The 25,292-nt window shown below is 40.7% G+C and overlaps 1 protein-coding gene across 1 annotated transcript in view; it reads right to left on the minus strand.

Annotated features, from left to right (window-relative positions):
- Pdzph1 (PDZ and pleckstrin homology domains 1) overlaps positions 1-25,292 on the minus strand; it is a 138,182-nt gene that overhangs the window by 96,824 nt on the left and 16,066 nt on the right. The window contains 3 exon segments of the mRNA NM_001402237.1: positions 2,802-2,903; positions 6,925-7,095; positions 20,767-20,958. Of these exon segments, the coding sequence (NP_001389166.1) occupies positions 2,802-2,903; positions 6,925-7,095; positions 20,767-20,958 (465 nt within the window).

Genomic DNA, 25,292 nt, shown 5'->3' on the forward strand with positions numbered 1-25,292 from the left:
ATATAACTATTATATACTTTGCTTAAAAGAGTTCTCCACAATGATTTTCTGAAATACAACATAGTTTTGATATATAAATTCAAATCAGTCAATTCCTAATCTGAAATTATAAGAAATTTAAATTAGCTCTTCTAAATCACCCATGAACATTAATGAACTACATCTCCAGATTCTTCGCACCCCTTAGGTTTAAAATAAGGATACTTCACAGGCGTGAAATGATGCATCTATAACAGAACTCCTATATACAAGGCTCAGGAGACACTGAAGAAGGGTTGGAAAGATTATAAGAACCAGTTATCTGGAGGTCTATGGATAGAGTGTGTCTTCTAAATATGACAAGCAAGCTATGATAATATGGCTGCCTCGGTAAGATCTGAACAATTCCCAAACCAGTAGATATCACAATATGTATGGGAGAAGTATCATAGGACGAAGAGATATAGGCAATTAATGACTGTTTAGAAACTGAATTAGTTTTCCCCAGAAACGAGCCTATGATGGATTCTATATGCTTGGCCCAGTGAATGGCACTATTAGGAGATGTGGCCTTGTTGGGTCACTGTGGGCATGGACTTCAGACCATCCACCTAGCTGCCTGGAAGTCAGTGTTCCACTAGCAGCCTTCAGATGAAATGTAGAACTTTCAGCTCCTCCTGCACCATAACTGCTTAGATTCTACCCTCCTCCCATCTTGAGGATGATGAACTGTAAGCCTGCCCAATTAAATGTTGTCCTTTATGTGTCTGTTCACAGCAGTAAAACCCTAAGACAGGAGTTGGTAACAGGGATTGGGGTATTGCTGCGATAGGCCAGCTTGAGACAGAGCAAGTTCTAGGTAAAGAAAAAGCTTAAATCCACGCATGGTGTTACACACCTTTAATCACAGGAGACAGGCATGTAGATCTCTGAGTTCAAGGTCAATCTATAGAGAAAGTTCTAGGACAGCCAAGCTTAGGAATGAAGGAGTTGAATGAGGACGTTAGGAATGATGCAATAGAACATCAGGGCCGTGTTTCAGCTCCAGTAAGTGGTAGAACTCAGCAGCTTTAGCCATGCCTCAGGAGGAGAAGGAGACAACAGGGACAATTGATGCTGGTCAGCTGGAGCTAAGAAATTAGCTGTGATTAAGAAGAGACCAGCATCATTGAGGTAAAAATCTTCTGGGAAGTGTTTTCTGAGAGCACAAAGAAGCTGTGTTCCACAGATAGCCAAGGTTGTACCTCGTGCTGCAGCTGGACTTGGTGATGTGTAAGACTCACCCCGGTGGTACTGGTTTTGAAGGCAAGAAGGGGTCATGAAGAACAGCTGAGGCTGGGCACTGTGAGAGGCCATGGAAGGCCATTGGTGAAGGTGTAGCCCCAGTTGTAGTTGATGACCCAGGACTGAAGTGGCAGTGGAGTGGATCATCCTGAGCTTAGAGTGCTACAGAGCTCAGAGCTGAAGTGACACCAGCCCTTTGGAGGAGCTCAGAAAATCATGTGTGGATTCCAGACATTGAATCAAGAAGCTGTAACATTGAAGTTGCCTTGGAGACCTCAAGATGTTTGAGGTATCAGAACTGAATTATCTGCTGAGGAAAGCTGCTAACAGGGAGTGGAACCAGCCCAGGAGAATACAGTTTGTTGCAGTCATCAGAGATGAAAAAAAAAAAAAGAATAGAGATCTGAAGACATCAAACATGGAGACGCAGGATTTGGAGTTTGCCCAGCTGGTTTCCTGTCTTGCTTTGGGAATTACAATTAAGTGATTGGATGAATCTCAGAAGAGACTTTGAATGTCAGACTTTTACCATTGTTGAGACTGCTGTAGACTATGGGGACTTTTGAAGTTGAACTAAATGTATTATGCTATGTTTAGGTATGGCCCCCATAGGCTCATATGTTCAGACAAGCCTGTGGGGGCCAGGGAGTGGAATGTGATGATTTCTATATGCTTGGCTCAGGGAGTGACACTATTAAGAGTTGCTGTCTTCTTGGAGTGGGCGTGTCACTGTGGGTGTGGTCTTAAGACCCTCACCCTAGCTGCCTGGAAGTCAGTCTTCTCCTAACAGCCTTCAGATGAAGAACTCTCAGCTCCTCCTGCACCATGCCTGCCTGCATGCTGCCATGCTCCCATCTTGATGATGATAAACTGAATCTCTGAACCTGTAAGTCAGCCCAATTAAATGTTGTCCTTTATAAGACTTGTATTGGTCACGGTGTCTATTCACAGCAGTAAAACCCTAACTAAGACAAGACAGATCCCCTTAATTTCATATCCAATACCAAGTGGCCAGTGGTAAAAAACATAGGTATAAAAACAACACAGAATGGAATCAGCATGTCATGTTTCTATACTTAATAACATTTGTAGCAATATTATTTAAAGCGATATGAGAGAGAGAGAGAGAGAGAGAGAGAGAGAGAGAGAGAGAGAGAGAGCGCTAGGGTAGCGTATGGAGGAATTGAAAGGAGGAATGGGGAATGGGGTGATGTAATACTTTAATTAGCAATAACATTTTAAAAGAACACCCAAAGAGGCACAATGGAACTAGAACTCCCAGAGGCCTTTGTATAGTGACAAACAGCAACTCTGTGTTTATCAGAGGAGTGCATTCATACAGAAAGCCTGGAATTTAAAACTATACATGGTCATGGTCTGAGAACTTCTCAGTGTTGCTCGCTAAGCAGTCTCAAAAGTTGCTTCTATTGCACGCACGCACTTTACAGGACAGTGAGAGTACAGGTTATTTGGTACATTTCGATAGGATTGAGAGGGCTGTTCTGGTATGAATTCAACTTTTTTATGAGAGCACTCACTGGTATCCACTTCAGTTACCACGATTGGTTTGGAGAACTGAATCCGGAATCCCCAGGGATAATCTCCGGTTCCTTTGAATAGTCTCACAGTCCGCTCACGAACTGCAAGGGAAGCAAAGAATGCATTGCTCTGAGTTGACATTCCATATGAGACACCATTGCAGTACTGTGCAAGTAGTGTGTTTGCCTTTTGACTGCGTGTCAGGCCTAATCCATATGTTCCAAGCAATACTAAGTAATAGAATATATTAATTACACAAAATTTTGGGCTTTGCTGTAACATTTTCATACAGTGTAGTCTAATTTAATTTCCATAACAGATGATGATTGTTAATATATTTTTAGAGAGGAGAATATTGGCATGCAGAGAGCAGAGAGGTTAAATATTTGTGTCAAGAATATAAAGCTTACTACAGTTAAGGAGTACAGCACTGTAGGATTCACACTGGACCACTCCGTCATAGCTACCCCAAAAGCAAGCCTAAGGTGCTTAGATTTGTAAGTAAGAGAACTCATTACAACACTGTTCATGAACAAATTTAAACATAGTCCATTAAGTGATGTTTTACAAGAAGCCAAGAGGAGGAAAAGACTTGGCTTACTAAAAAAAATAAATAAATACAAGAACAATGAGTTTTGAAGAGGTTGGAACTAGTATGTTTGGCTGTGCTGTCAATGAAGAATCCTAAGAACCTCACAGTAAGAGTTCATGAGTTTTTTTGAGTCATCTAACTAACTTTACTTACTATAGTCCAGTTATCAATCCACTTTTCATCCTGTAATTTTTTTCTGCTACTTTTACATCTTCTTTTCTATATCATTCTCTTGTGTGTGTATGTATGTGCCTGTGTATGTGCGTGTGTGTTCCTCACAAGTTCTGCTTGTTAATCAGTTTAATTTATTCATGACACCAACCTATCCATCAACCCTCTTGACTTTTCTCTACCTCAATGCACTTTGACCAAAATGAAGAGAATTCTCCAAGGCTGAATTCCAGATTGTGCCTCACAGATTACAATCTTCTCTGCTCAGAACAACTGCTTGGGGTTATTGTTCCTCAGATATGAGGAAAAGGTATGGTTCCAGATTGTGAACAACATTAGCACTGGGCTTTGAAGACTTGTAAAGAGTAAATAATAATAAAGTATAATTGGAAACTTGTCTGAATTTCAGGAGTAGGTTCTTAATACTCAGATCGACTCTGAGGTATTTGTGAAAATGCTAGGCAATTATAAGAAAAGAATACCAGCTATTAAAAAGAATAGCATAACCTAACATCTTACAGCAGAAATTTAATAGGATGCTCTTTCATAGACAGGAGGAAAGCATTAGAATTTCTGGATAACCTATTTTGCTCCTTCTTTTAACCTGCTGCATCTTTTACGTATGCAGATATTACTTTTTACTTCTTAGACTGTAACTACATCTCCAGGTTGAGGTGCAAAGAGGTTTCTTTTTTGTAGGTAGCCTTAGCTTAAAGCCTACATTTAAAGGTATTTTCAGATACCTATGTGTAGACAAAATATGGGCAGAATTCAAAGCATGTAGGAAGTTAAAAGAAAAATCCCGAGACTTTGAGGTGTTGGATAACGAGGTTCCCGAAGGTGGTGAGGGATGTGGAATTTCTTTGTAATCATCACTGATAGATGCTCTTAGATGAAGGTGCCCTTCACATTTGTAAAAATATTATTATTATAAATTTCTATTACTTTGCAGAGCTTGTAAGATGATTTACTTAATTTTTCGTTCAGATATTCTGGGATGAATCGTTACATGTGAGAGTTAACAAATGTGGCAGAAGGCAAAGCATTCTGCTCAGGTGTGCTCAGCTGTGCCGTCCTGTGTGGTCAGATATGGAAGGCAAGCATCTGGTATTAACTAGGAGTCGTTTCTTCTTATACACAGGTGCCCTGCGGTCCAAAGCAGGAGTCATTCATTTACAAATATTTGCTGTGTACTGGTTTACTCCTAGGCATGTTCTTGTGTGATAGGATTACATTACAAAACGACAGAAAAGCATCGTATCCTCTTGAAGCGTAAGTGCTGGACACTTGTTGCCCAAGCTGGCATTGTTTAGGAGGGATGGAACCATACAGTGTTTCATGTGGATTCTGGAAGAGATGTTTGCTTTTGTAAAATGTCTGAAGAAAACATGTTGTTCTTCTCCTGTTACCAGGAAAAGCATAGTAACATTGCTGAGAAGGTATTCTGTGGGTCCCAGCGCTAAAGTTCTGTTTTCTTTAATGCTCTGTGCCTCTGGGAAAGGTTGTTTCTCATTAAAACAATTCTCTCATGGCACATGTGATTGGACAATGTCTTATTGAATCTCCTAATTTAAGAGGCAGAACTGGGGAATTCAAGGACTTAGGAATTAATATTTCAACACTCTGAGATAGGCTGGTAGCTAATCAGAAAAAAATGAAAAGCAGAAATCCATTTCTGACTGCTGTAACAATAATTTTCTAACGTCTCTACTTTTCAAGGTTTCTTGTTCCCTCTAGGTTACTCTCTTGATACTATCTTCTGCTTTTGACAGATTGATTTACCCAACAAATACTTTCTTAATGAGAGATTTTTCTAGGTTGATTCAAATCAAATCATATTTGCTTTTTTTTTTTTTATGATTCCATGAAACTGTTAAATAGCTGTTGCTTTCCAGGTCATGTTTCTGTGGTTTTGGTTTTTCACTCAAGCAATTTGACTGTCAACAACATGTATGGAAGAATAAACATTTCAATAAAGTCTTGAAATGGTGAGCTCAACTGTAGAACTCTCCTGTCGGAGGACACGGCCAACGTGTCTGTAATGGGTTCCTTTCTCCTTCTGAAGACCATTTTCTCATATTTTAAGATTTATAGCCCCCCTTTCCCATGGCTCTGTCTACTGAATAATCTATAAGTGCCACACAGTTGCTGACAAGCCACAAATGAATGTCATTGTTGTTTCACAGACTGTGGGTGCATCGTCGAGTAATTTATCCCTCTACACAGCACTTCCCTTGCATCGTATTGTTGGCTGTAAAAATCCAAATGAAGGGCAAATATTTCCATAAATATGATGAAACTCTCATACTGAAATACCCTACATGCAGCGTTGCTGGGGGAGGTACCTTTGCCTCTTTTCCAGCTCAGAACTTTTTAGGAAATTAAAGATTGGGTTTTGTTTATAAGAATTAAATTTAATTTTAGAAAATACATTGTGACACCTGTAAGTTAGCATTATAATATCTTTGAAATATTATTAGGTTATTAAAATATTTTTGTAAAAATTATTCATTTGCCTGCTGCCTGCATCTCCTAATGTCTATGTCCTCCTCTTGATCTCTCAATGCTACTAACTCCAGAGCCTAACTCCAGAGCTCTGTAAGAGGTGAACTACACTGAGTTGTTTCTCTGGCCCCAACCCTGCTTCCACTTTCTGTGTTCAGGGTTTCAGGTGTGTACTATTGTGCCCAGCTTACATCAGTTTATACTCCAAATCTGGAGTTACTATTCTGAAGGAACAGTTCTTTTTATTTTATTTTTTGAGAATTTTATATCAGTATATATTTACACAATTTCCCCTCTCCTCCAGTCAACTTTCCCCCATTCCCCTTTCTCCCTCTCAAATTCATGGCATCTTATTCTTTAACATATATCACACATATGAATTTATAAATGAAATCTGCTGGATCCATTCATTTAATGTTGTTCGTATGTATATGTATATGTGTATAGGTCTAACTATTTGGACTTATATTATCTATCGGGGGATTTGTCCCTACAGAAGATTAATTCTTCCTCTCTCAGCGGCAATTAATTACTTGTAGTTCTCCATCGAGGGGTGGGGGCCCTGTGAGATTTCCCCCATCCACACTGATATATTAATCCTTAGTATCATATTTTAAGGAATAGGTCTTAAACTGATAAGAAATTATTTTAGTAATTTCAGATTCTTCTTTTCGGGGCTGGGGACCAAACCCAGGACCTTGCGCTTCCTAGGCAAGCGCTCTACCACTGAGCCAAATCCCCAACCCCGTAATTTCAGATTCTTTAATGCACGCCAACTACCCATATTCTTTAGTGTCCAGGGGTCTAGTTAAGAGTTTGCTAAGATATTTCTGCTGTAATTCTGAAATCCTTACCAGCTACTGGTCTTGGCTTTTTACTAAGACACCTGGGGCTGTCTTCGGGATTCCCGTCATCACCTCGGAAAACCCATGCCATTGAATGGAAATTCTCTGTGTAGAATCCTTTTTCTTCAATATCAACTCCCCGAAAGCCAAAATCCACAGAAGGGGCATCGTCTGAGGTGACTGAGGAGCAGAAGAGGTGAGAAATGACGTTATACACTGATGGGAAAGAAGAGCCTGTGTTCCTCTGATGGTCACGATGAGAACTCATGCAGAAGTGAGGTCCCTAGGGATGAAGAGCTGGATCCCAGGACAGAAAGGAGCATCTAAGTTTGCTGTGCATTTTTCTCGGAAATAATTTACATACTCTTAAAATAACCCACGATCAAAACGAATATCACCCAGGCCTGTAGAGAAGGCTCAGCGGTTAGGAGTGCTTGCTGTTCATCCAAGGATCCAAGTTCAGTTCCAAGCACCTACACTAGTAGCTCACAACGATGGCTTGGAACTTTAGTTCCTGGGAATCTGTGACCCTATTCTGACTTCAGCCACTGCACTGATATGTGTACAACCATACCAATACGCATATGTGCATGCACGTACACACTCTTACAACATACCACACATCACACATCACACATCTCACACACACACACACACACACACACACACACACACACACGAGTAAAACAAATCTTCGAAACAATAAAAACACAGCTAAATACAAAATATTGCTTCAGAATCTGGGTCCTAGGAGTCTGCACTGGACACATTACTGCAAATACTTTAGTTAAAGATAAATGTTTGCTTTTGGAAAAGAATATATTACTATTTAGAGGTCAGGTTGAAACCAGGTTAGGCTAGGAATTAGCTTTCAGAATCCATTTCAAACCATCGAGTTCAAGGGAAAGGATTATCAGATACAAAATCTCGTTGTTCTCCATGTGCCTGAAGAAGGCACTGACTGTGTTTCTAGAAATCTCACCGTGGGCTTATGTAAAGAGAAGTAAGTGCATAGGAAGAGGTGTGTGAAGCTTCATCTGTTGGTTCTTCCCTGTGCAGAGGAGTGCCCTGACGGTGTGGAAAGCTGTGACTTAAGAAATGAGCTTGTCTTCCCACGTTACCTTCCATGTATCTTTGTGCCCTGGTTAGCAAGTTCAAACCTGAGTAAAATTCATCTCCATTTCTTTCGGTCTTTCATGCAGGCATAGTTGAAAAAAAAATCAAGCTTCGCCGCAAGTTTTTTTTTTTTTTTTTTTTTTTTGCAAGAAAGCTACATAATTTGTTTGCATGAATTGTTTTAAAAAATAGTATTAGGAGTGAGGGGCTTAAAGAACACAACAACTTTTCCTGTGCTGCACAGCGAAGCAGGGGCTGACCTCCCCATGGCCTGATCTCCTGTCTCATTTCCCCATGTCCTGGGATTTCAGGTACGTGCTTCAGCAATCCTTCCTAAAGCACAACACAACATCTTCCTCTCTGTTCCTCCTTATGCACTGTGGTGGTTCCTCTGCCTTTCTCAGGAAATGTCTGGGAGAAATCTCTTAGTTCCGTCCTCAACTGACCTAGCAAGGCAGAGTTCAACTGTAGGTCGTTTATAGGAAGTACTCCACCCAGTTCCACCAACGCTCTCAGTCGTCCTTGGAGAATCATTCTTAAAGGTTCTTGACTGAAGAGAATAATTATTACTCATGGTCCTGACACGTAGACAAATGAGCAATCGATTTCCAGCTTCCACGTTTGCTTAAATTCCGTGAGGCTGCGATAGACATTTGGTGGCTTGGGTGGTTTCACTCACTGACTTGATTTGAAGTAAACACTCTTCTCCTATAAGGCGGGTGTGATTAATTTTATGTACATTGGGGATACAAGGAGGGGCAAGGACATTGTGGGGCAGTGCAAGAGTTCAGAGGAAACGGGTGAGGCAGCTAGCCACAAAGAGAGGCACGGTTAAAGGAAATATATATCCATGATCCATTCAGAGAATCAGGAGGGAAAGAGGAGCGGGTACACAGGGAGGAACCATTCCTATTATTAAATGACAAATTTAACATGTTTTGAGGGTCAGCATATCACCAAAAGTATGACAATATTACATCTGTTCTGCTTGAGAAGTCACTGTTAGAATATAGGTGTAGTACAATTAATGTAAAAAAGCATGTGCAGGATATATATATATATATCTCCTAAAAGAATTTGCTCCCATATAGACCCTATCCCCAGATACCATGAATGTCTATAGAAACACTCTAAAGTCCCCCAAATCTGCAATCTACAGTCCATGCAATATTCTACCAATACTTCCATAGGTCATGCTAGTGTAGAAGATATACTATGTTATATTGGATGGAAAAAGAGATAACATATGACAACAATATACAGTTATGATCTAGAACAAAAATGTTACGAGTCTTAGGGGACATGGTGCTTACTAGATTAAAATGATAAAAGTTTAGGGCAGAATAATACAGATAGTATGAATCAGAATATGATGCCTGCTTCTGCGTAGCATATTTCAAAACAGCTTAAAATTAAAAAAAAAAAAAAGCTTCCCTTTTTTAGGTAAGCCTGAATGTGACATTTGATCGGGATAGGAAAAGCGAACCAGAATTACGTAATAATCTATTCATGTGCCTTTCTTAGCTCTAAGGCCTTCTTGGCTTCTTAACTTTGTTGCTGTTTAGCTGTAACAGGACTTTCTAAGGTTGTAGATTCGTTTACTATATTCTGTACTTTAATAATTAAAAATTTAGTTATTTTTCAAAATGTTTGTTGATGTGGCTCACATGAAATTTCTGGGGCCATTTGTTTGCCTCATAATACTTTCCCTTGGACAGTAGACACCCACACTGGCTGCCCAGTGGTCCCCTGTCATATGAGGGTCCAAGGGCAGGCCTTTCTAGGGGTCACTGTTTTATCAATATGCATGAGGCTGTTCGAACAGCTCACTTACAAACAGATGTGACTCCGTGGATGAGTAGCTCTATATTCATTTGGTGAGCAGAACAGAGCTAATGAGCGTCCTCTTACATAAGCTGAGACGTAAAATCTGTGTTAAAACCCAGTGAAGCAACAAGCCACACACCTGCTGGAAGTTTATAGCTGCAAGAGGTCTCAGCATCTGCTCCTCGCTGAACCTTGATCTACGCAGGGAGCCCAAGCAACTCTTTGTCAGATAAAGTCTGTTACCAAGTTAGGTTGGCTAGATTAAACACTTAATAAATGAGCATTCCGAACATGAGCTCTTAAACATTTTGATATTATTGAAGTTGCACTTTAACTCAAAAAGTAGAGCCATGCTATTTTATTTCCATTTTTAGCTTTAGCCCTAATAATCATAATCACAACAATGACAGTAACAATAACAATAAATATTGTTTTTTAACAGAGTCATAACACGCACAGGGTACCTCTGAGTACTGTATATATCCTTATACTTCTTTCATTCTATTGCGTCATTTGAAGAGAATGAAGAGGTGGTATGCAAAGAAGCAGGGCCACAAAAGACCAGGATTTTATTTGAGTTCTTCAGATTCAGTAATCGCTGTTTTGGGTAGGAGCATGAATGCCAGTTAGACTACCTGAAGTTGAAACCCAGCTCTGAGACTAATTATGTCCAGCCAGATGACTTGGGCCACGTCACTTACCCTCTACGGGAGGCCCTGATTAACAAAATGCAGTTGGAGGTACAGTAACATAACTCATAATTCTCCTGGGGATCCCGTCAACAAGAAAATGCATCGTGAGTGGCTTAGAATAAAGCTGTATGGTATGGTCACCACACTCCTTCGTTCCTACTATTAAAAACTTTTAGATAGATATGATTGTAGATTATTTTATAGACATGTACTTTATGTGTATGAGTGTTTTGCACGCATGTGTGTTTATACACCAAGGGCATGTCTGGTTCCTGCAGAGGTCAGAAGAGGATCCCGGAGGAGTTTCAGGTGGTTGTGAAACATCTTGTGGGTCCTAAGAACCTTGTGATAGCTCATATCCTCTCGGCTGCCCTCCAGTCCACTTAGTGATTATTGGAAAATTAGAATTAATTCCCATCCTTTCTCCCTCCTCTCTCTCTCTCTCTCTCTCTCTCTCTCTCTCTCTCTCTCTCTCTCTTCCTCCCTCCCTTTCCCACTCCCTCTCTCTCTCTCTCTCTCTCTCTACACACACACACACACACACACACACACACACACACACACACACACACACTTCTTTGTTTTCTTTCTTTTTTCTTTGTTTGTGCACTTATTTCTTTCTCAGTGGCACCCAATATTTGCAAAGCACAGTTCCATAATACTTTTGCTAATGAGGTATGGGAGGTGCTAAGAGCTATGCTCACACGATTAACCCCAGATTCCTGCTACATCTGTTTATGATCCAGGGGCCATTTATGATTATAAAAATCAAAGCCCTGTTTTTCAGTCCTGTCCCACTCCCATCACTGGCCTTCAAGTTATTTATCTAGTATAACTTAGTCAGCATTCTCCACAGTCAGGTGGATTGATCGACTGTGTCAACACACATAAACATGTCACTCTTAATGTCTTTTCCAGTTACTATGTAGGAAGTCAGAGATGAGTGAGATTAACAGAGGGAAAACGCCAGAGGTAACGAGGCTCAATAAAACCATCAGGTTTTAAGTCACATATTAGTAGCATATCCTGACTCTACAAATAAGAAAAAATTCAAACTACACATCTTAACAATACTAGCCCAAGCAGTTTTGAGTTAATTCCGGGCTACTCTGAAATGTTTCAGGAAATGTAACATGCCTTCACTCTGTGTGTGGCTTGAATAGGCTTAAAGAAGTGGCAGACACTTCTTCTTGTGTCTAAACACTAACCAAATTGTTAGGATAAGTTTTCATTTAAAACAAAATTTACCCCAAAGAGAACACAATCATTGTTTAATTAAAACTGTGTTTGGTATTACATTTGAATTTACATTAGCATTACAGCTGATCTTGTGTTATTTCAAGTGGACTATTGGTAAATGTTTTAAATAACTTTCCAAATTGAAAAAAAAAATCCCTGATTTGCTGTGCTTGACGGTTTTCCTTGTATAAATATTCCCACCATGGCCGCTGTCAAAGTAACGATCTGCTGTCACTGAGCTGGGGTACAGAGAACCCACACAGCTGGCTTTGTGAGCAGCTGTGAGCTGACCCTGGCACACATGTGATTGTTTCTTATTTCAAAAACTACAGAGCAGACATGAATGTCTAAGACCAATGGTTGGGCAAGATTTGCCATTAAAATGAATGAAACAGACCCTAATTAGGAGTTCAAGTCACTGAAACACCCAATGAGTGAGGAAGGACCAGATCCATCTCTATGACATTTGAAGGCCAGCAAAGTCCCCCTTAGGTTTGTATGATAGATGCTATTGCATCAATGATTGATTATTGAGAAGTGTTATGTATCATATAAAGCAAGAAGAAAGAAATTTGAATGTTTTAGTTATAAAGAATTCATAATTTCTTAAGGAGATAGATAAATTCAACTTGATAGTATAGGGAGAGACAATCAGAATAGGTGGGCATTTAGGGGGCAACACTGAAACCTAGGGCAGTGGAAACCTTCTGGAACTCTGAGGGTGACTCTAGTGAGAGTTTCTAGTATCTGAAGGTATGGAGCCTGAACTGTGCATCTTCTGTAACCTGGCCAGGATCCCAGGGGTAGCAATGGGACTCCAACCCAGACACAAAACCTATGACCTACAACCTGTCCTGCCTGCAAGATCCACTGGGTCAATGCTGCTTCAGAGATGCACCAACCCATGACTCTCTAACTTGAGGCCCAAGCCATGAGAGGGTGCTGATGCTTCACATTGCCTGGATGGCTAGAATCCAGAAACTGGATGGCTCTGAGACCTATGATAGAACCAAAAAGGACTTAAAAGAAAACACTCAATGAAACAATTCCTAATGATATTCTGCTATACTTGAAAAATCGGTGCATACCACTATCATTAGAGAGGCTTTCTTCAGAAGCTTATGGGATTAGACACAGAGAGCACATTCAAAACATTAGGCAGAGCTTAGGAAATCCGACAGAGAAGGGTGAAGAAGGATTGTAGTAGCCAGAGGAGTAGAGGACACCAGGAGAACATGGCTCACAGAATCAACTATACAGAGCTCATGGGGGCTCACAGAAACTGAAGAGGTATCCATGAAGCTTACATGGGTCTGTCTGTTATAGGGCCTCTGCATACAGACTGTGGTTGCTTAGCTTGGTGTTTTCGTTAGACTCCTAACAGTGAGAATGGGATGTCTCTGACTCTTTTGCCTGCTCTTGGGATCCTATTCCTTCTACTGGGTGGCCTCCCCATTCAGTCTTGATGTGAGAGTTTATGCCTGGTCTTATTGTATCTTGTTATGCTGTGTTCGTGGATATTCCGGGATAGCCTGCTCTCTTCTGAAGAGAAATAAAGGTGCTGTGGGTCTGGTGGAGGGGGGAGAGGGGCTGGAAGAAGGGAAAGCAGGGGAGACTGACATGAGGATGTATTATATAAGAGAAACATAAATTAAAAATATATTGCCATATATATTGAACATCACACAGAATTTATGAAGCTGTATACCCTTTATGTCTACTTTAGATTTCATTTAATTGAAAAATTTCTCATGGGCCGTAGATGCTTTGTTATATGCCAATTACTACAGTGCATTTTTTGTCTCTTCTTTTCACAATTATAAGAAAAATTTTCATCCCTCAGCTTCTTCGCTTTTAGTTTATCAAGATGGATACGTTCTGACTACTCTCTTGGTGGACTGATAGATAACTTGATATTTTATGCAGGCTGCAGCTTCAAACTGCAGATGAATGTTCCTGATACATGCACATGCACACACACACACACACACACACACACACACACACACACACACACACACAAATCCCCCCCCAACAAACGCAATTTATTTCAAGGTCCAAAAGAAACCTCAGAAAGAAGAAAACAGTAATAAATAAATATATTTTTTTTAACAAGGGAAGCATTGCTGTGAAGGGATGCTGCTGATGGCCGCTAGGAAACACAAGTGCCTCGAATTTCACAGATAATAATGGACAAAGATCATTCTGATTGAGGCATCCAGACCTAAGGAGACAAATATAGTATGTCTTCATTTATATGTGGATATTATCTGTTAAGTCAATGATAACAAAACTACAATCTATAAAGCCACAGAGGTTAGGTTTAGAGTAAGGGTCTGTGGGGTACAGACAGATCTTGTTAAGAAAGAAATAGATGTACACATGGACAGACCCAAGGCTCCAGCTGTATGTTGGGCACCAATGGGAGGAGAAGCCCTTGGTCCTGCCAAGGCTTGATGCCCCAGTGTAGGGGAATGTCAGGCGGGGGGTGGGAAGGGGGTGGGTGGATGGGTGGGGAGGAACATCCTCAGAGAAGAAGGGGGATGGGGATGGGATGGGGGGGTTCATGGATGGGAAACTGGGAAAGGGGATAACATTTGAAATGTAAATTAAATATATCCAATTATACATATATATGTATATATATAAAGAGAAATAGAATAGACGGCTATGGATGCATGTGGGGATGGAATAATAGGATCAAATAGAGGGGGGGAAAGGAGATGAGAGAAAATTTAGAGAGATATCTAATATATATACATATACATATACATATTTGGAGGCAATCTAAATAAAATTGCAAACTTATGGGATGACACAGCACCAACTGTACATCTGTTGTCACCAAATGATGAAGTGTTCGGTACCAGAATTGGGTTACATCTAGTGGAGTTGTTGGTAATAGGGGCCCTATGGAAATCCCCAAATAACTTAGACTGTTGACAAGACTAGACTGTTATTCTCCAACAACTAATGTCAAGGCCTCATGGCTGAAGGCAGCTTCTGTACAAATCGCTGAACATGGAGAAGTGGGACTCTTGCCTATGTGTTGCCCCTATGTTTAGGATCTTTGCATACCTTCCATATTACCAAAGGAGAAACATAAACACTGAGTCAGCCATAAAATCTTTGGTCTATAGTTCTGCCCTGCCTGGGAGATATGCTAGGGCTATGGTGGCACAAAGCTTGTGGGAATAACCCACCAATATCTGATATAATTAAGGTCCACTCCCTAAGAAGGAACCTATACCTGATACTACTTGGCAGACCTAGACCCTGAAACCAGATAGCCCACGGACCCGAGGTAAAGCCAAACACACACACCAAAACAGGAGAACAACAAAACGTCAAAACTGTAGCAATGCCTCCTGATGACATTCTGCAATACTCATAGGTCAGTGCCTTGCTCAGTCATCACAAAAAGAAGCTTCCTTCTGCAGAAAATGGGATGGAAACAGATACAGACAGCCACGGATAGATACACAGAGACTACAAGACCTTGGAACACGCAGCTCTAAGTGGAATTTCCCTATCAAATCCCTCTCTTCGGTGCTTGGGGAACCCTGTGGAAGAGAAAGCAGAAAGAGTACAAGAGCCAGAGGGGTTAGAGAACATTAGGAAAACAAGGTTCTATGAACCCACACACTCAAAGCTCATACGAACTCATAAAGACTGAGACAGATTGCCCAGGGTTTGCAGGGGTCTGCCCCAAGTTTAGTGTTTTTATAGGACTCCTGAGTGTGCAAACGAGTGAGCATCTGATTTTTGGCTTCTCTTGGGCTCTTTTCCTTCTGTTTGTCTTGTCTAACTTCGATGTGTTCATTTTGTTTTGTCATGTTATATTTTATTAATATTTCTTAGAAACCTGTTTTTTTTTCATAATGAGAAACAAAAGGGAATGGATGTACATGGGAGGGGTGGTGGGGAAGAAATGGGAGGAGCAGGGGGAGGGAAAACAAGTAAAGGAAAGAAAAGAGAGAAATATTTCTCATCTGGCCTGAAAAATCTTCCCTCCAAAATCCAAACTCTGCCTAAGAAAAGCCCCAACACCAGGCATGTGAAGCCCTCCTTTGAGTTGTTGGGTAGGTTTGTCTAAGAGATTCTCAAGATATTATGGACTATTGCTGTTAGCCTTGGTTGGCTCCTAGATGTGGAGGGTAAGTCCCTAGTGCTGAAGAGGCTTTGTGTTTAGACACAAGTCCCAGAACTAGAACTGACCTGAATGCCTCCTCCATGACAATGGCTTTCATGGTACCAGAAAGCACAACCCAAGGTTCCAAAGGAAGGGTGCGACCAAGAGTCCTATCCAGACATGATGCCTGTGAATCATGACGATGACTGGCACGGCATTTAAGGGCTTGGTAGTGGCACCAGCAGGTCTCTAATCAGACTTAAGACACTCTCAACAGGAATGAAAACTATGCCTGGTACCGGAAACCTACCCAACTACTCAGAGGAAGTGAAGCCAAGGAAGTTGGAAGACAATGTACAATCATGACTTTGCTCAACCAGAATAATCCCAGCTATGCTATAAATAATTTGTCTTTATATTCATAGATAAGTGTAGTCTTCTCCCTTTGTCATGGAAACTTCTCTTTGCAGCAGATAGAGACCATGACAGAAAGCCACAACCAGTCGAAATGTAGAATTATGGAGCCATTTCCCATATTTCTACAAATTACTCTTGCAACTAAAAATGGTCAAGGACTATTGCAGGAGAGAGGCAGGAAGAGTCAGAAAATCAGGAAGTTTGCTGTGAGGTTGTGTCTTCTAGGAATGTCAAAAGCCAAACACATAAAGTCACACCAACATGATGTTCTAAACGTGAGCAGAACAAGAACAAGAGAAGGCATGCTACAGTGGATGGAGAAGAGCCTAGTAGGCCTCGAACCTTCACAAAAAGCTATGGGTCACTGAGGAATGCCGAGTGGCAGAAGCCATCCTCTTCCAGGGAAGAACACACCAGCTGGTTGGTCCATCACAAATGGCCAGTCCCGAAAACATGCACACGAAGAACATTACACAGACTGAGCAAGTTGTACTGAGGAATACACATGTGTGAACATGAGTACATATTCATATAAAAACAATCAACGAAAAGAAGAGGCCATGAATTTGAAAGAGATCAAGGAGGGGTGTATCGATGGGTCCAGAGAGAGGAAATGTAAAAGGAGATATTATAATCTCAAATAATAAAAGACGTTATCAAAAAGAAAAATGTCAACAAAACTGAATGAACTAATACAGCCTATCAATTCTTCAAGAGAATCCAAAAGGAGACAGCATGCTCCTTTAGATTCTTTTTATTTTAAAACTCTTACACCAGTATCCCTGTCGCTTCTAAACTGTTAAGACATAGCTCTTACCCATTTGAACCAAGATTTCATATTGAAAAATCTTAAGCCAAATTTTAAATTCCAATGTATTTCAACTTTGTTCCTCTATTGAAGAACATATAGAAGGTATGTTGGGGGGAATGTTCCTTATTCTTGTAGGTATAATAACCCAGGGCTGGCTTATTCATAAGTTGTTTACAACAGCATCAGATAGTAACCTGGTGGTACACTCTAGGATTATAGTATGAAAAAGATGGTGCTCTCTAATAGGTAAAACAAATAATTAAGAAGATCACTCTTTACATAGTTTGGACAGGCCTTCAGGAAACAAAGCATGCTCGATTTGAATTGAGAATATATCTTACAAGAGGGAGCAGATGCTATCAGTTCCAAGAACTTTACATTGTAGAATGCAGTGTGGTGTGGGTCACTGTAGAGGACAGTGCCTTTAGAGACATAGCCGCCCTTGTCCTCCCACACAGAAAGACCAGGAGCAATATTGTTTGGACCTCATTCCCATAGGCAGTCTCCTGATAGTATTACCAACCAAACCTAATAAAAAGCCAGAACATTCTTGACCCTTGACATAGGCCAAAGAAAAGAAACTCTCATGCTAGCGAAATAGTGAAGAGTAGGAAAGGAATCCAGAGGGACAAATGAAAGGTGTTTTAAGAGATGGTTTTGAGAGAGTGTAATTGGCACAGACCACAGCTACTCATTTTGATAAGTTTTTGGTGTTGTTGTTAAAAAACAAGAATTACTTAGACCCTAATTTCTGCAGGGTTTTTATTAGAAACACTGCTATGCTCAATTTCATATTTTTAGAAGCAGGGTTAGAATCTGAACTTGATGCACGATAAAAGGAGGAGGTGTTTCAGAGTCCACATAAATATTAGGAAGAAGAGTTGGTCCTCTCTCCCCTGGCTCACTTTGTGTGTGTGTGTGTGTGTGTGTGTGTGTGTGTGTGTGTGTGTGTGCGCGCGCGCGCACGTGCGATGTGTGGTATGTTGTAAGAGGATAGATGAATTTATGAACAAGACAAAGATAAGAATTCACATTATGCCATGAGCTAGGCAGCATCTGAAACCTAGATATCATCTGTAAATCATGATATGAAATCACACCATAGCATATAATGTATAGATACTGTTTTGATACAGAATCACATGAGCATCACTGGGAATGTGGAAAGAGTGAAAAGCCAGGAACTAGAGAGATTCAAGGTGTAAACAAGACAGTGGTAATTTGGGGTACCACCAGAAACTGCAAGGTAATTTCATGCTTGCCCTGCCTGCACTTTTAGACTCACCATGAATCAAGCAGCAGCACTATCTACCCCTAATGTGGACATGAAAATGCTAGAGTCCAAAGACAAGAGATACTGAAATTTCCTGGGCCAGAACTAAATTAGTCACTACAATAGAAGATCACTGTAGTGAAGAAATCCTGTTACAAGAGGATATTAGCACAAAAGCTTGGAATACCTAAGAAAGAATTCACAGATCCTATGAAGCTCAAGAAGAAGGAAGACCAAAATGCAAATGCTTCATTCCTTCTTAGAAGGGAGAACAAAATGCAGGAGAAAATACAGGGACAAAGACTGGAACAGGGACTGAAGAAAAAGATCATTCAGAGACTGCCCCACCTGGGAATCCATCCCATATGTGGCCACCAAACCCAGTCACTAGTGCTGATGACAAGAAGTGCCTGCTGACAGGAGCCAGATATGGGTGTCTCCTGAGAGGCTCTGCCAGAGCCTTACTGATACAGATGAGGAGGGTTGCAGCTAACCATTGGACTGAACGAGGGGACTTGTTCAGAGAAAAGACTGAAAGAGCTGAAGGGGTTTGCAACCCCATGGGAAGAACAACAATATCAACCAACCAGACCCCACCAGAGCTCCCAGGGACTAAACCACCATCAAAGAGTATGGAGGGACCCATGACTCCAGTCACCTATGTAGCAGAGGATGGCATTGTCCAGCATCAATAGGAGGAAAAGCCCTTGGTCCTGTGAAGGCTCATTTCCACAATGTAGGGGAATGCCTACATGTTGAGATTGGAGTGAGTGGGTAGGAGGAAGCATCCTCATAGAAGGAGGGGGAGGGAGAGGGGGAGAGGTTGTGGGAAATAGAAGGGAAAGGGGATAGCATTTGAAATGTAAATACAGAAAATATCTCATTTAAAAAAAGGGAAAAAAAGTAATGAGTACCAAAAAAGATAAGGAAGATCTCTGCAGCATACAAAGTATTAATAACACATTTTAAGAGCACATACAAGATTGTACAATATAAATAAAACTTGATAAAGTAGAGGTGAAACAGAAGGTAGAAGAAAATGAACATTAGAGCCAATTCATGAAGCAGTAGGACCAGAGCTTTGGGAGTCTAATACAAGCTGTACGTTCTAAGGTAGATATTTCCAGTGCATACAAGCAACAGAGGAGACTAGAAACATCTAATACAGCAGTACATGTAGAATATAAATGATACAATCCCAGTTGTACTTCTCGCTGCCCAACACAAAGAAAGACTTGGAAGAATTAGGCACAGACCAAAGGACAAGAATAAAAACTTTCAGAACAAAATAAAATATTTGAATTTCATTCTTTACGATCACATGAATATCAACTTTCGGGCGGGTAGTACCACAGTATTTGATATTTTCATGTTATGTATAACCTTTCCCCACAAATATGGCTTCTTTCAACCCCTAGTGTTTTGTCATGCTTCTGTTTTACTATGGCAAAGAAATGATACCATTGCCTGTGATGACGCTGGTGTCCCCCATCAGCTTGCCCACAGGGTACAGCCCACTATTCTCACTACTGTGTTTTTCACAAAGACATTTTTCTGTAGCATAGCAATGTGCTTTTCTTTGTTTTCTTCCTTTAAAAAAATCAACCGTAGTTCACAGAGTAGTTCTCAAAACACTTTGCTTTTGTAAGTAATTTTCAAGTAGCACATGCCTACTAGTTGGGCTTTTACATCGACGGTTGGGATCTTGAATCCACATTAGTTTCAGTATCTACAAAAGGTACTAACTCCCTGCCCCATTCCCCGGGGCATTATTCTGTGTTTTACTTTAGTCTGTTCTCATCAGTGATAACTTATCGTCCAATCTCAGAGGCCATTGTTTGTGAAGCTGAGGTCCAATGTTGTTAAGGAACACACTCTCTATAGCCCGAAGAAGCTGTGTCACAAAAGCACAGATAGTTTTACGACTTCATGTCAGAGATGTTAAAGTGAGAAAAAAGTTTCACTTATTATCAGCTACATTGACCTTATCCTTTTACACTATACATGTTTTATATAAAAATGTAGATTAGAAAAAGTGGAGCACAAATTGAACTCAGTAAACAATCCTATAGTTAGCTCTTCCAGTGTCTATAGAGAAAGGAAGTCTGAGCGCTATACTGCAGGTGTGTTTTCCCAAGGTCATTTCCCAAGTAGTAGTTCCTGAAATGGATAACGAAGAGTTGATTGTTGTAAAAGGCATCTTTCTAAAAACAAACAAACAAACAACAACAAAACCACCTATCACCATGTTCAAAGAACAGAATCTGCATTTCAGAGATGAAGCAGAAGTAATTTAGTTCAGACGAGGAGCCGCCGCTGCTTAGGAACACGGGTTTCTACTCACCTGAGCCTTCAGTGAAGTTGCTGATGACAGAACTGCCCCCAGCTGAGCTGCATCTCTTGCCATCTTTGAACTGCTGCCTCCTTCTAGCCCACTGGTCTATTGCTTCTTCCTGGGAACCATCGCTGGCTCTTCCGCCCCTTAGAGCCAATTCCTGTGAGAGCTTCCGGGGGTTATTGATCTCCAAATTCTGATCTAAGTTAAACCATATTAAATATCAAAGTGAGACATCAATTCAAGATGGGATATGTGTTGGTATTCCGTCTAAGCTCCACCCCCACAGCTACCTGGGAACAGCCAGGTATGCTCCGCCCCACAGTTGCCTAGCAACAGCCAGCTGTGCCTGACTATATAAGGGGCTGCTTGCCCCCTCCTCCCTCTTTTGCTCTTGCTTCTCTGCTCTCTTCCCCTCTGTCCCTGTCCCTTTTCCCCCCCATTCCCCCTTTCCCTCCACGTGCTCATGGCCTGCCTTTCCTCTCCTCTCCTCTTATTAAACCTGTCCACGTGGCACCATGTTGGCTTGGCATGTTCTGTCCCCCGCACAGGCCGAGGTTTAAACCCTAACAATATGAATCAGGGTTTTAAACATAGAATTGCAAAAAACTTTTCGGTTCCTTCGTGGTCCACTTGTTAAATTGGAGAGAGCAAAAGAGATGAAAATTAAGATGTAGGTTTGTATAGTCTCAAACTACTGCCTTCTGTCATTTATAAGCAATGACTGAATTATTAGAAGAAAAATCTTACCAATAAAATATCATGGTGCAATTCTAACTGAAAAAAAAATAAAAAAAAAAAAAAGAAAACCTGGAACACAGAAACATAAAACTCAAAACCTAGAAAATAATTTCATAATTTAGAATTGCTTAAAATTTTACCTTCTCGGCAAACCACATGGTTTTGAAACCTTGATTGGTTTATTCTGATCCTAGGAACACATGAGTTTTTGTAATTTTTCTTTGTTTCGATTTAGAATCCTCTCATATATTCAAATTGGGAGAGAGCACATGTCCTGTGCTACGCATGCTTTCGTGTATACCTAAGTACCGAACTCCACCAATTACAAATTATAAATTTATACTCCTGTTGCTTGGTACTCTTAGATTTGCAAAAAAAAAAAATCGAGAAATCTCGCCCAACCTCGTGGTATGTACATGTAGCAGTTAGGTTGCGCCGACTGTACATCACTACAGTCATGGGGAAAGGGGACATACATCGAGGAGGCGCCTCCATCAGACTGGACTGTAGCGCGTCTGCGGGGCATTTGCTTGATTAAAGACTGACGTGGGAGTGCCCAGGCGCCTGCAGGCACTGCTACCCCTATGTTTGCTCTTTGGTTGTGTGAGAAAGCAAGCTGAGCCAGCCAGAACAATCAAGTAAGCAGGGTCCCTTCACAATCTCCACCCAAATTGAGGCTTTCAGCTTTATTCCTGCCCTGACTCTTTCAATATCGACTCTGACATATAAGCCAAAAGACCCTTCCCTACCCCAAGTTGATTTTAGTCCGTGTTTTATTTCAGCAAGAGAGACACAAATTAAACCAATAATTAAATCCATTCTACTAATGTGCAGTGCTGTCAATTCAATCAGTGATTAAATATAAATACCTCCCCAAATTCAAGTTTACTACCGCTTTTCCTCATATACCTCAACTAGATAGAGAGTTTGGTGTGAGGTTTTTAACCTAGGTCTCATCTCTTTCCATGGGTGTGCATATCCGTAGTTTCATGAATATCCAGTGTATGCATTGAGTTTTTTTGTGAATCAGGTGATGTCGTGGGGCTGGTTTGCAGACACTAAAGCTCCTGGTGGAACCTTGTCAAAACATAAGCTCTCAGTTTAGTAGGACGATGTATTAATTCATGAAATGCAAACGTTTAAACAAATGTTACGGTTTGAACATATGTGCCCCTGGAAAGCTCCTATTTTGGAAATCAAGACCTAATGTAATCATGTTTGAGATATTGAGACTTTAGTAAGTGATGAAATCTTGCCTTCCTTGACCTCACGGATAGGGTAATGTCCCATATAATTTCTGAAAAAAAAACTAGCCCGACCGTGTTGCCTTTCTGTCTTCCACAGCACACGTAGCAGGAGAGGAGATCTCTGCATCAGGAAGAAGGCACACCACCACACTAAACACCGATTCTTTCACCCCGACTCTCCCAGCTTCCCCATGTTTGTTCTTTGAAAATGATCTCATTACTGAAATTTTGCCATATGGCATTGTGACTGGATGGGCACCTTTAGAGCGGATGTGAAAGTAGTCCCCTTGGGAGTAGGGGGCATCCAGGAAGTGGGGGAGAAGAAGGGAATTGGAGTGGCACCGGGCCCAAATTGGGACAGGTTGGGCTTTTCACGTCAAGAAGCACATGCATGGGGAGTCCCAGGTTCGCCGTAAGTTATTTCATTGGAAGCTATCGCAATAGTTGTCATTCTGCGTAAGAGAATAGAGGGGTCTCATTCATCTCTCTGTTCCTAAGTATTGATTATAAGCTAGGGATCAAAGACCTCGAATCCGTGGCCTTTGCCAGGTCTCTTACAATCACTTGTTTCTTTTTTTTAGAACTACAGGGAAGTCAACTATTGTATAAACGGCATGCAAATTTTGTGTCATATTACATATAAATCACTGTTTAATCATGGCTATGTCTACACCGTATAAAATATCACTGAATTCTTTTTTTTTTCCAGAGCTGAGGACTGAACCCATGGCCTTGCGCTTGCTAGGCAAGCGCTCTACCACTGAACTAAATCCTCAGCCCCTTACACTGAATTCTTTTTATTGTCTGCCATTTTCTCAGGCTCTCAGGCTGACCTGGTTTGAGTTCGAGCTCTCTCTCTCTCTTTCTCTCTCTCTCTCTCTCTCTCTCTCTCTCTCTCTATATATATATATATATATATATATATATATATATATATATATATATATATAGTGTAGACCTCCTGGTTTATTGGCATAGATCTTATGCACAGGTTTCAGCTGATTTTTCTCCAAAGAAATTCTACTCCAAGAAGACTATGGCTTATCTGGTAAAGAACTTCGAACTTCATTTCTTAAAGGGGTTAAGACACATGCCCTTTCCTTTCTACTGCACGACTCTCTAACTACCTGACATGCCCAGCCTTGTATCTGGGCTTCTTGATTTGATGCATGTACACAGACTTTGAGTGGGAAAGGATCTCTTGCAAAATGCAAATACCAGGGCTTTTTTGTGCTTACAAAGATGTCTTTTTTAAACTTCTGGTGAAACAACCCCCAAATCCTTCAAAACACTGCCTATCCTGAAAAGTTTGTGTGATTCTGGCTTGAAAGGGCAGGACAATAATAGTATTGATAAAGTCTAAAAGTGCTCATAGGAAAACCAAAATTATGAAAGTATTTATACATTTAAATAGAATTTCTGTAACTATTTTATTGATGAACTGCTTTCTGTCTAAAAGTACATGGGTATCGGTAGCAGGGTATTACCCAGAGCAACCTGATATCACTTCCCTGAATTCAATCAACAAACACTCACTGAGTCTTGATTTTAAAGAGCAGGCACTGTAGAATGCTGTAGATGCATAACTGATACGAAAAGGAAAAAAAAATAAAACCAACCTTCATGAAACGTACAATTTAATTGGTAAGGATAATATAAACAAGTAAAATATACAGAATATTAAAAACAAGAAAATGCTATATATGAAAGTAAAATTTGGAAAAAGGATGAACTCAGGCAAGAGCAGCTCAGACTGCAATTGGAAATTTGGTTTCTGAAAACTTCTTACTGTGATTATTATGTGAAGAAAAACCCATAAGGAGACATAATAAGAATGACCCTGCAACATCAAGGGGAAGTGGGGGAAGGGGTCATGAAACTGCGAGGAGAGGAGGGAGGGGGCTGTGATCAAAATGTAATGCGAATGAATAAATAAAGTAATGAAAATAAATAATGACCCTGTGGGAATATGGAAAAAGACTGGTCCAAACTGCAGAAGCACCTGTGGTAAGGAAGTATGGTGGATAGAAGGTTCTAGAAGGTCAAATAGATAAAATGCACCCGGAACAGATTTATCAAGGGGAGAAGAAGTAAAAGATCTTAGGAACAGATTTTTTTTTTTTTTTTTTTTTTTTTTTTTTTTTTTGCCGAAATGTAGGGAGCCGTGGTTGTTTACCAAGCAGGGGCAATTTCAGTTTATTGAGAGTAATCTCGTTTGTGGTTGGATTTTTATTTGGAGTTTTAACTGGGTTGGGAGAGGCAGTCTATGGAGCAGCACACTTCTGGGAATAAGGAAGACAGCTTGAGAGGGATGTTCATTGAGGTGAGCACATGTCCCCTCCGGGAAGCCTAAGTGCTCACGCTCTAGGTTCCCTCGCAGTTCTATATAACTTCGCGCTGACACAAATCTTGGAATTGATGGGAATGGCCTGGTATCTGGAACCCCACAGGTCCTGGCAGGCAGCCACTGGAATCAGCAGGTTTTGCATTAGGGTTTTGCTACAGTGGAGGGAATTGTGCAGGTTTTATATATATATATATTTTAGA

Source organism: Rattus norvegicus, chromosome 9 (genome assembly GCF_036323735.1).
Source record: "Rattus norvegicus strain BN/NHsdMcwi chromosome 9, GRCr8, whole genome shotgun sequence".
NCBI lineage: Eukaryota > Metazoa > Chordata > Mammalia > Rodentia > Muridae > Rattus > Rattus norvegicus.